The sequence below is a fragment of the Salvelinus namaycush genome, chromosome 33 (assembly GCF_016432855.1).
Source record: "Salvelinus namaycush isolate Seneca chromosome 33, SaNama_1.0, whole genome shotgun sequence".
NCBI lineage: Eukaryota > Metazoa > Chordata > Actinopteri > Salmoniformes > Salmonidae > Salvelinus > Salvelinus namaycush.
Genome location: NC_052339.1, coordinates 26389545 through 26402159, shown reverse-complemented (window position 1 = coordinate 26402159; position 12615 = coordinate 26389545). Strand labels below are relative to the sequence as shown.

General features: G+C 47.3%; 1 protein-coding gene across 3 annotated transcripts in view; it reads left to right on the top strand.

The window, feature by feature from the left end:
* Positions 1 to 12615, top strand: part of LOC120028099 (receptor-type tyrosine-protein phosphatase mu-like) — a 305294-nt gene that overhangs the window by 279315 nt on the left and 13364 nt on the right. For all 3 annotated transcript variants that reach the window (XM_038973267.1, XM_038973266.1, XM_038973265.1), the window contains 5 exons: positions 2403 to 2519; positions 3301 to 3455; positions 4479 to 4614; positions 10801 to 10950; positions 11079 to 11252. In XM_038973267.1, the coding sequence (XP_038829195.1) occupies positions 2403 to 2519; positions 3301 to 3455; positions 4479 to 4614; positions 10801 to 10950; positions 11079 to 11252 (732 nt within the window). The remainder of the gene's footprint in view (positions 1 to 2402; positions 2520 to 3300; positions 3456 to 4478; positions 4615 to 10800; positions 10951 to 11078; positions 11253 to 12615) is intronic.

Genomic DNA, 12615 nt, shown 5'->3' with positions numbered 1-12615 from the left:
CTGTGTGCTGTCTCTGGTAGGAATAAGGAAACTAGTGGGAGCATGGTTAGAGTTCCACATAGTTCTCCAAGATTGGCATTTTTTTAAGCTCCCATCTGTGCTTCTGACAAGAAGAAAAGCACATGGACACAGAGATATGAAATTCTACCACTAGTTATGAGTCCTTGAATAGGAAACGTATAGGATCATCTTAAAATGGTCTCCAACGACGTTGAGATTCCTCTCAAAGGCTATACCAGGAAACAGTGTGTAATAGGAGCTGATGAGGGCCTGTGGAAGCATATTCATGCCACCTACTTAAGAAAATGGCTTCCATGACCTGAATGGAGAACTATTCAAACTAAATGTAATTTGAGCAGCCCAGTACTGTAGAGACATGCTATACAAAACTACAGTACACCATCATAAACCATGTATTACAATCGATCATGCTTGTTCTCAACTGGTCTATCTGGTTAAATAAAGGTGAAATTTTTTTTAATAAAAATGCTCAAAACAAACCATTTAAAATGGTTTATCTCAATGGTGCTTCCATCGTACTGTAACAAACAAGTAACTTGCTAATGTGTGAGTGAGGAAAAGTAGGGTGTGTGTGTGGTGTGTGGGGGGGCACTCATCGTATTATGCTGTATCACTCTCTCCATGATCAACACTGTCACAGAAGGCCGAAAGAAAAACATTTCCCAGTGCCACCGCCATTTAAGAAAACAGATATCCTTATCGCAGTTAAACATTTCTTTCTGGTCCTCTCCAGAGAAGCAACCAGCGACGATAACTATGTTGGAGCTACTGGGGAAAAATATACATTAAAACACAATTATATCACCAATTAGAATAATTACAGTATCAGGGAGGGAGGGAACAGAGGACAGAGACAGATGAAGATGAGGAGAAATGCAGAGGATAAGGATGATCCAGAGAGTGAGAAGATGAGCCTGGTGACAGAGGAGAGGACGGAGGGAGTGAGTGAGGGAACAGAGTGAGGGAGGGAGAAGGGGAGAGAGATGGGGCTGGTGACAGAGGAGAGGACGGAGGGAGTGAGGGAAAAGTGAGGGAGGGAGAAGGAGAGAGAGATGAGGCTGGTGACAGAGGAGAGGACGGAGGGAGTGAGTGAGGGAACCGAGTGAGTGAGGGAGGGAGGGAGAAGAGGAGAGAGAGGATGAGGCTGGTGACAGAGGAGAGGACGGAGGGAGTGAGTGAGGGAACAGAGTGAGGGAGGGAGAAGGGGAGAGAGATGGGGCTGGTGACAGAGGAGAGGACGGAGGGAGTGAGGGAAAAGTGAGGGAGGGAGAAGGAGAGAGAGATGAGGCTGGTGACAGAGGAGAGGACGGAGGGAGTGAGTGAGGGAACCGAGTGAGTGAGGGAGGGAGGGAGAAGAGGAGAGAGAGGATGAGGCTGGTGACAGAGGAGAGGACGGAGGGAGGGAGGGAGAAGGAGGGATAGTGTCCGAAAAATTAAATAAAAGATCATGACAGTGTATCAATATGAAAAAGAAACAAAGGGTTGAGCTGGTTTTAAATGATCAATGGTGAATTCTGAAGTAACTGTACTACTGTATATAATAGAGACAATAAGCCTCTTGCTGTGTAGGATGGGCCAGATAAGTGAGGTGGCGCTATCACAGAATCTGCACTGTGCGACTTCTAGTGTCCCCTTAGAGTTCACAACCTCTTAATGAAGAAAGAGCCCAGTGGTGCAGTATGGGTAATTAGAGCGGGGACATTGAGCACCTGCCCAAACACAGAGGAGGGCTGTCTGCCTGCCGCCATCTGAGACACCGTCAAGATGTTACTCACTGGTTGCATCTCAAATGGTACACTTTTCCCTTTGTAGTACACTACTTCTGGCCAGGGCCAAAGTAGTGCACTATACAGAGAATATGCTGTCAAATGTAGTGCACTATACAGGGAATATGGTGTCAAATGTAGTGCACTATACAGGGAATAGGGTGCCAAATGTAGTGCACTATACAGGGAATAGGGTGCCAAAAGTAGTGCACTATACAGGGAATAGGGTGCCATTTCAGACACACACCACAAGTGGTTGTTCTCTAAAAGCATTGGGACGTCTGTTTTGTATTTTCAACGTTAGTCCTCTAGGTTGCCCAGAATTCACCGTGAGCATAATTATGTTGTGAAACTTAAAGAAGAACGAGTATTAGACCGTTGAGTTGACTCACAACAACACCTTATCAAACAACGTACACAGTAGACCCCTTCCTTCAGTAGCATGCATACACTCATCCCAAGAACATCTCAGGCAGGTTTCCACCTTGAAGGAACAGTTATTTCACCATGGGCGTGCATGCTGGAGCGTGTGTGTATTGTGGACAGAGGTTGTTGACAAGCCTCTACTGCGGTCAGGTCATCCCATTACACCCTGTGTCCCCTCGGTCCCCTCAGGTGAAGTGCTGTAAGTACTGGCCTGACGACACTGAAATCTACAGGGACATGAAGGTGACCCTCATCGAGACACAGCTGCTGTCAGAGTACGTCATCAGGACCTTCGCTGTGGAAAAGGTAGGGACACTCCACTTGATCATGATAGTGGAAGTCAATCATTGCGTTGTATTATAGTGTAGTGTTTAGCATGTATTGTGCCTAGGTTTGACAGATCGTCACATTGTACCGGGGGTGTCTTACTCCTTGCACCCACCTAGGCAACGCCCAGCTACCAACTACTTTACTGAGTGTTCCTAGTGGCGTCCTCCGTAGTAGGCCCATCTGTCTTTAAGAATGACTGTCTGTAACCATTTTTAGTGTTTATCATCCTACTGTACTCCAGGCTGCTACCAGGCCTTTCCACTTCTATTCCCCTGAGCTGTGAATATTTCCCCTGGGTGTGTGTGTGTGTGTGTGTGTGTGTGTGTGTGTGTGTGTGTGTGTGTGTGTGTGCGTGTGCGTGTGCGTGTGTGTGCGTGCGTGTGCGTGCGCAAGGCTCTGACGGGTGTCCGCCCTGCCGTCTGTATTCAGCCTGCTCGCTGTGTGTGTGAATCATCGCTGTTCTCCAGCTGTTCTTCTCCTGTTTCAATCCCCCCCAGAGATGGGCTTTGTCATCAGTGTCCCTGTCTCCCTGTTCTGCTCAAGAACAAAATCAAAATGCTGCTTAGGAGGAAGGGGGAGAGAGGGAGATAGGAGAGAGATGGGTCTGTTTGGGGAGTGGGTAGACCTCAGCTGCAGTCCTCATTGTTAGCCACCCTCGGTGTGCATGCCTGGTGTGTGTCACAACAAGACCTCTCAACAGTTTGTTACTTGTGAATCCAAATGAAGTATTCAACTGTGTTTTGTCTTGTCTCTCCAGAGGGGAGCCCATGAGATCCGGGAGATCCGTCAGTTCCACTTCACTGGCTGGCCAGACCACGGGGTCCCCTACCACACCACCGGCCTGCTGGGCTTCGTACGCAGGGTGAAGTCCAAGACCCCCGCCAATGCCGGGCCCATGGTGGTCCACTGCAGGTCAGACAGACTCACACACTCACTCTGGCTGGCTGGCTGGTTGGCTGGTTAACTGGTTGGTTGGCTGGCTGGTTAACTGGTTGGTTGGTTTGCTGGCTGGTTAACTGGTTGGCTGGCTGGTTAACTGGTTGGTTGGTTGGCTGGCTGGTTAACTGGTTGGTTGGCTGGTTAACTGGTTGGTTGGCTGGCTGGTTAACTGGTTGGTTGGCTGGCTGGCTGGTTAACTGGTTGGCTGGCTGGTTGGTTAACTGGTTGGCTGGCTGGTTGGTTGGCTAACTGGTTGGTTGGCTGGCTGGCTGGTTAACTGGTTGGTTGGCTGGCTAACTGGTTGGTTGGCTGGCTGGCTGGTTAACTGGTTGGTTGGCTGGCTAACTGGTTGGTTGGCTGGCTAACTGGTTGGTTGGCTGGCTAACTGGTTGGTTGGCTGGCTAACTGGTTGGTTGGCTGGCTAACTGGTTGGCTGGCTGGCTAACTGGTTGGTTGGCTGGCTAACTGGTTGGCTGGCTGGCTAACTGGTTGGCTGGCTGGCTAACTGGTTGGTTGGCTGGCTAACTGGTTGGCTGGCTGGCTAACTGGTTGGCTGGCTAACTGGTTGGCTGGCTGGCTTCCTAACTGGTTGGCTGGCTGGCTGGCTAACTGGTTGGCTGGCTAACTGGTTGGCTGGCTGACCGGTTGGCTGGTTAACTGGTTGGTTGGTTGGCTGGCTGACCGGTTGGCTGGTTAACTGGTTGTTTCGCTGGATAGAGCTGTTCCTCTTTCTGTCTCTTTTGCTCCCCCCTCCATTTGGTATGACTCAGAAAGACATAGCTAATGGATACTAATACAAAGTCAACAGCCACACTAAATAAAGTGGAGCTGCTATTGTCTGTCACACCCGTAACTGTTTAGACTCTCATGCATGTCTTGCCCTGATGTTTTCCATACAAATAGTCCCAGATATTTTGGCAACCAGGGCTTTGCTATAAAGAGTGTTCCCACATGTGCTTTGGTTCTCACGCTGTGTGGCTGTGTCTGTGTTCTCAGTGCAGGGGCAGGCAGGACTGGCTGTTTCATCGTGATTGACATCATGCTCGACATGGCGGAGAGAGAGGGTGTGGTCGACATCTACAACTGTGTGAGAGAGCTGCGCTCACGAAGGGTTAACATGGTCCAGACAGAGGTAAGAATGACATTGTCCTCGCTTGAACCCAAACACACAGGACCAAAATGGAAACCAGCCTTTTTACTTGTTTTGTGTATATAATCCTCGGTAGTATTGGTATATGTCTGTTTCCTACTTGTTTTGTGTATATAATCCCTGGTAGTATTGGTATATGTCTGTTTCCTACTTGTTTTGTGTATATAATCCTCGGTAGTATTGGTATATGTCTGTTTCCTACTTGTTTGTGTATATAATCCTCGGTAGTATTGGTATATGTCTGTTTCCTACTTGTTTTGTGTATATAATCCCTGGTAGTATTGGTATATGTCTGTTTCCTACTTGATTTGTGTATATAATCCCAGGTAGTATTGGTATATGTCTGTTTCCTACTTGTTTTGTGTATATAATCCTCGGTAGTATTGGTATATGTCTGTTTCCTACTTGTTTTGTGTATATAATCCTCGGTAGTATTGGTATATGTCTGTTTCCTACTTGTTTTGTGTATATAATCCTCGGTAGTATTGGTATATGTCTGTTTCCTACTTGTTTTGTGTATATAATCCTCGGTAGTATTGGTATATGTCTGTTTGCTACTTGTTTTGTGTATATAATCCTCGGTAGTATTGGTATAAGTCTGTTTCCTACTTGTTTTGTGTATATAATCCCTGGTAGTATTGGTATATGTCTGTTTCCTACTTGTTTTGTGTATATAATCCTCGGTAGTATTGGTATATGTCTGTTTCCTACTTGTTTTGTGTATATAATCCTCGGTAGTATTGGTATATGTCTGTTTCCTACTTGTTTTGTGTATATAATCCCTGGTAGTATTGGTTTATGTCTGTTTCCTACTTGTTTTGTGTATATAATCCTCGGTAGTATTGGTATATGTCTGTTTCCTACTTGTTTTGTGTATATAATCCTCGGTAGTATTGGTATATGTCTGTTTCCTACTTGTTTTGTGTATATAATCCTCGGTAGTATTGGTATATGTCTGTTTCCTACTTGTTTTGTGTATATAATCCTCAGTATTATTGGTATATGTCTGTTTCCTGGTGTAGCATTTTTATGTATTTTAAATTGTTTAAGTTTTAGATGCGGTTTAGCAAATGACTTGACCCAAATACGATACTTTTTGTCTTGATATATTTAGAACTAGCTTATTACTAACCACCCATTCTAAAAGTGACTGCAGCTCTTTAAGTGTTGCAGTGCTTTCACTTGCTGTGGTAGCTGACGTGTATAACGTTGAGCCATCAGTGTACATAGACACACAGGCTTTACTCAATGCTGCTGTTGGTCATTAGTAAAAATGTAAATGTATGCAAGTCAGAATTAGTTTTTCATTGTTTGATTTAATTTCCATGACATTATTTTAATATATATAAACTGAAAAATGTATAGCTGCAAAGCTACTACAAGAGTTTTCTTGGAGGACATACAGAATGGTAGAAATGACATTCTTCTCCCCAGTACACAAAAGGCCAGTTCGTGTCTTATCATAATAGTTCACTGTATTTTGATGACAACCGTATGTCCTGCAAATCCCTTTCACCTTCAACTCCACATCCAAGGACAAGAGGGTGACGTCACAGTCACCTAACCTGGAAACACTGACCCTCCACTCCCAAGTTGAGACGTTTCTGAAATGTCATATCATAAATGATTTACATCAAGCCTGGGGCCTTTTTCCCTGAGGACGAGCGGGAGAGGGAGACAGAGAAAGAGAGAGTGAGTGTGGTAGTATTGACAGAGGAGAGGTCAATGGGAGTGGTCACTGTGGAGGCGACATAAACTGTGTCCCAAATGACACCCTATGGGCAGAAGTAGTGCACTACTTAGAGAATGAAGTGCCTTTTGGTATGCAGGCACAGTCTTAGGAAACAACATGAGAGACAGGGTGAGAGACAGACAGACAGGGTGAGAGACAGACAGACAGGGTGAGAGACAGACAGACAGGGTGAGAGACAGACAGACAGGGTGAGAGACAGACAGACAGGGTGAGAGACAGACAGACAGGGTGAGAGACAGACAGACAGGGTGAGAGACAGACAGACAGACAGGGTGAGAGACAGACAGACAGACAGGGTGAGAGACAGACAGACAGACAGGGTGAGAGACAGACAGACAGACAGGGTGAGAGACAGACAGACAGGGTGAGAGACAGACAGACAGGGTGAGAGACAGACAGACAGGGTGAGAGACAGACAGACAGACAGGGTGAGAGACAGACAGACAGGGTGAGAGACAGACAGACAGGGTGAGAGACTGACAGACAGACAGGGTGAGAGACTGACAGACAGACAGGGTGAGAGACTGACAGACAGACAGGGTGAGAGACTGACAGACAGACAGGGTGAGAGACTGACAGACAGACAGGGTGAGAGACTGACAGACAGACAGGGTGAGAGACTGACAGACAGACAGACAGACAGACAGGGTGAGAGACTGACAGACAGACTGACAGACAGACAGACAGACAGACAGACAGACAGACAGACAGACAGACAGACAGACAGACAGACAGACAGACAGACAGACAGACAGAGTGAGAGACAGACAGAGTGAGAGACAGACAGACAGACAGACAGAGTGAGAGACAGACAGACAGACAGACAGAGTGAGAGACAGACAGACAGACAGGGTGAGAGACAGACAGACAGACAGACAGGGTGAGAGACAGACAGACAGGGTGAGAGACAGACAGACAGGGTGAGAGACAGACAGACAGGGTGAGAGACAGACAGACAGGGTGAGAGACAGACAGACAGGGTGAGAGACAGACAGACAGACAGACAGACAGACAGGGTGAGAGACAGACAGACAGGGTGAGAGACAGACAGACAGACAGACAGACAGACAGACAGGGTGAGAGACAGACAGGGTGAGAGACAGACAGACAGACAGGGTGAGAGACAGACAGACAGACAGACAGGGTGAAAGACAGACAGACAGACAGACAGACAGACAGACAGACAGACAGACAGACAGGGTGAGAGACAGACAGACAGGCAGACAGACAGGGTGAGAGACAGACAGACAGGTTGTTTGATGATTTGATTCTTCAACTGTTTGGCATTGCTCTGTCTATATGGGCCTATGCTAAATCTTTATTGTTTTTATTTAAAAAAAATATTTGACCTTTATTTAACCAGGTAGGCCAGTTGAGCAAGTTCTCATTTACAACTGCGACCTGGCCAAGATAAAGCAAAGCAGTGCGACAAAAACAACAACACAGAGTTACACATGGGATAAGCAAACGTACAGTCAATAACACAATAGAAAAATCTATGTACAGTGTGTGCAAATGTGGTAAGATTAAGGAGGTAAGGCAATAAATAGGCCATAGAGGTCGAAATAATTACAATTGAGCATTAACACTGGAGTGATAGATGTGGAGATGATGACGTGCAACTAGAGATACTACAGTGCAAAGAGCAAAAAAATATATAACAATATGGGGATGAGGTAGTTGGGTGTGCTATTTACAGATCGGCTGTGTACAGGTACAGTGATCGGTAAGCTGCTCTGACAGCTGATGCTTAAAGTCAGTGAGGGAGATTAAAGATGCTTAATGTGAGCCTGGACGGAGAGTTTACAGTCTGACCAGACACCTAGGTATTTGTAGTTGTCCACATATTCTAGGTCAGAACCGTCCAGAGAAGTGATGCTAGGCAGGTGGGCGGGTGTGGGCAGCAATCGGTTGAAGAGCATGCATTTAGTTTTACTAGCATTTAAAAGCAGTTGGAGGCCACGGAAGGAGTGTTGTATGGCATTGAAGCTCGTTTGGAGGTTAGTTATCAGTGTCCAAAGAAGGGCCAGATGTATACAGAATGGTGTCGTCTGCGTAGAGGTGGAACAGAGAATCACCAGCAGCAAGAGTGACATCATTGATATATACAGAGAAAAGAGTCGGCCCGAGAATTGAACCCTGTGGCAGCCCCATAGAGACTGCCAGAGGTCCGGAAAACAGGCCCTCCGATTTGACACACTGAACTCTGTCTGAGAAGTAGTTGGTGAACCAGGCGGGGCAGTCATTTGTGAAACCAAGGCTATTGAGTCTGCCGATAAGAATGCAGTGATTGACAGAGTTGAAAGCCTTGGCCAGATTGATGAAAAGGGCTGCACAGTACTGTATTTTATCGATGGCGGTTATGATGTTGTTTAGGACCTTGAGCATGGCTGAGGTGCACCCATGACCAGCTCTGAAACCAGATTGCATAGTGGAGAAGGTATGGTGGGATTTGAAATTGTCGGTGATCTGTTTGTTAACTTGGCTTTCGAAGACTTTAGAAAGGCAGGGCAGGATGGATATAGGTCTATAACAGTTTGGGTCTAGTGTTTCCCCCTTTTTAAGAGGGGGATGACCGCAGCTGCTTTCCAATCTATGGGAATCTCAGACGATACGAAAGAGAGGTTGAACAGGCTAGTAATAGGGGTTGCAACAATTTTGGCGGATAATTTTAGAAAGAGAGGGTCCAGATTGTCTAACCCAGCTGATTTGTAGGGATCCAGATTTTGCAACTCTTTCAGAACATCAGCTATCTGGATTTGGGTGAAGGAGAAGCGCGGGGGGCTTGAGCAAGTTGCTGCAGGGGTGCAGAGCTGTTGGCCGCGGTAGGGGTAGCCAGGTGGAAAGCATGGCCAGCCGTAGAGAAATGCTTATTGAAGTTCTCGATTATCGTAGATTTATCGGTGGTGACAGTGTTACCTAGCCTCAGTGTAGTGGGCAGCTGGGAGTAGGTGCTCTTATTCTCCATGAACTTTACGGTCCCAAAACTTTTTGGAATTAGTGCTACAGTCCGATCTAAAGGTGAAGACCGCTAGTCGTGGCTAACATTGACTACTAGCTAGTAGCTAACGTAAACTCACCCCATTCCGTATACAAATGTGCGCAACCGCAACATTCAAACGAGGCTACAAAGAAAACTAATGGGACTGTAGCGACTGTGTTGACTTCAAAATCTGGGGTGTGAACTACGTTTCTATTCAAGCGTTGATCGACATGGTAATGGCTCTATAGTACTAGAGAAAAGTTGAAAAAAACGGACCCTCCGTTACATCGTGACGTGTCATGTCGTAACGTACAACACGCATAATGCAACTATTTCTGTCTTACAATCTCTCTCCACCAGGTGTAGCACTTCTCTCATCGTTTAAAAACAAGAAATGGACAGTGACGGGGGTAAGGGGGGATACCTAGTCATTTTTTGCGTCATCATTGCATGCGATCATCATTCTCAAAGCCGCTGATTACTTCTAATATAATTTTAGCACCGCCCTAAAATTTGACACAAACCTTCAAATAGGTATGTAATGACACATTATATAAACTCTTTATAGTGTTTTATTTACATTTTAGAGGCGATAAGGTGATAAGTTGGACAGATCGAGTGAAAAAAAGCAATTTTCCCACACAACATCTCTCCTCATTATCACGCATTAGTTTCGCTTCCCCACCCGCCATTTTTAAAAAGACCCGACGGGGCTCATTGCCTGCTTGAATTATGCAGAAACGGGCAGCGTTTAGGTCATGTAATTGATTCTGTTGTAAAGGGGAGAAATTGTGCTTTACAATGGTATTGACATTACAGTTGATCTGGAAGTATTACGTTTTTGGGGCGCTAAAATAAGGGCAATTGTACGGACCAAGGCGATGTACTAGTTTATGTGAGTTCACGTTAGTTAGCTGGTTAGCTCCTGATGGAGGTTCCAGTTATAAAGTATAAAAATAGCAGATCCGTACCACATTGGATGAGACAGGTTGCAGGAAAGTATATTTAGATCGTAGGTGGAAAGTGAGATAAAAAATATAGACGAAAAAAACCGACTAAACCGACCATTTTACATGGGACAAGACGGGACAAGACAAGCACACGTCCGACTGCTACGCCATCTTGGATCGACTCGATTCTATTCTACGGAGTCATTTACTTTATGTTCATATTCTTATATTTTCTTATTGTTGTAAGGAAGGACCCTGCAAGTAGGCATTTCATTGGACGATGTATACCATGCGTATTCCGTACATAGGACTAATAAAAGTTGAAACTTAAACTGGCTTGAGTCAATCATCACTGTTGTTAGGTCGTCTTTCTGGCAGTGTTCACTACCTGCACTTTAATGGCGATGTGAGTGCTTCCTGTTCAGGTGTAGCATTGCTGTCTGTTCCTCACTATATCCTGGGCCCTCCTCTGTGTCCTACAGGAGCAGTATGTGTTCATCCACGACGCCATCTTGGAGGCGTGTCTGTGCGGGGACACCACCGTCCCAGCCAACCAGCTACGATCGGTCTACTATGACATGAACCGCCTGGACCCCCAGACTAACTCCAGCCAGATCAAAGAGGAGTTCAGGGTATGTGGCTTGGGTCTGCGTGTGTGCATTGTTCATCATACGTGGATATGTGGTATATTAGTGTCCATACATGGACTTCACTCATGTCCAATTGTGTCTTGGAGTGCTCATATCCCCCCTCCCTCCAGACTCTGAACATGGTGACTCCTACGTTGCGTGTGGAGGACTGCAGCATCGCCCTGCTCCCCAGGAACCACGAGAAGAACCGCTGCATGGACGTCCTCCCGCCAGACCGCTGTCTGCCCTTCCTCATCACCATCGACGGAGAGAGTTCCAACTACATTAACGCTGCCCTCATGGACGTACGTGTCACACACACAGGAACACACACACAGGAACACACACACGAACACACACACACACACCCAGGAACAAAGACACGCATACATGAACTTGAGGACACTCGCTCGTAACTTTTTTAAATTACTTACAATGTCAGTCCGTGTGTAAGTCATTAGATGTAAATGTACTGCTGGAAAAGTTAATACTAAAACTGTTATATTTTATCCTTGTGGTGAAATATAATCATGTAGATTGGTCAGTGTTCAGTCAGTACTCTACATATAGGGCAGATTTGCCACACACACACAGTGAGACGCGCACGCACAGAGTGAGACGCGCACGCACAGAGTGAGACGCGCACGCACAGAGTGAGACGCGCACGCACAGAGTGAGACGCGCACGCACAGAGTGAGACGCGCACGCACAGAGTGAGACGCGCACGCACAGAGTGAGACGCGCACGCACAGAGTGAGACGCCCACGCACAGAGTGAGACGCCCACGCACAGAGTGAGACGCCCACGCACAGAGTGAGACGCCCACGCACAGAGTGAGACGCCCACGCACAGAGTGAGACGCCCACGCACAGAGTGAGACGCGCACGCACAGAGTGAGACGCCCACGCACAGAGTGAGACGCGCACGCACAGAGTGAGACGCGCACGCACAGAGTGAGACGCGGACGCACAGAGTGAGACGCGCACGCACAGAGTGAGACGCGCACGCACAGAGTGAGACGCGGACGCACAGAGTGAGACGCGGACGCACAGAGTGAGACGCGCACGCGGGCCAGAGGGAGGAACAGAGAGAGAGAGAGAGAGAGGGCCAGAGGGAGGAACAGAGAGAGAGAGAGAGAGAGGGCCAGAGGGAGGAACAGAGAGAGAGAGAGAGAGAGAGGGCCAGAGGGAGGAACAGAGAGAGAGAGAGAGAGAGGGCCAGAGGGAGGAACAGAGAGAGAGAGAGAGAGAGAGGGCCAGAGGGAGGAACAGAGAGAGAGAGAGAGAGAGAGAGAGGGCCAGAGGGAGGAACAGAGAGAGAGAGAGAGAGAGAGAGAGGGCCAGAGGGAGGAACAGAGAGAGAGAGAGAGAGAGGGCCAGAGGGAGGAACAGAGAGAGAGAGAGAGAGGGCCAGAGGGAGGAACAGAGAGAGAGAGAGAGAGAGGGCCAGAGGGAGGAACAGAGAGAGAGAGAGAGAGAGGGCCAGAGGGAGGAACAGAGAGAGAGAGAGAGAGAGAGGGCCAGAGGGAGGAACAGAGAGAGAGAGGGCCAGAGGGAGGAACAGAGAGAGAGAGAGAGAGGGCCAGAGGGAGGAACAGAGAGAGAGAGAGAGAGAGAGGGCCAGAGGGAGGAACAGAGAGAGAGAGAGGGAGGAACAGAGAGAGAGAGA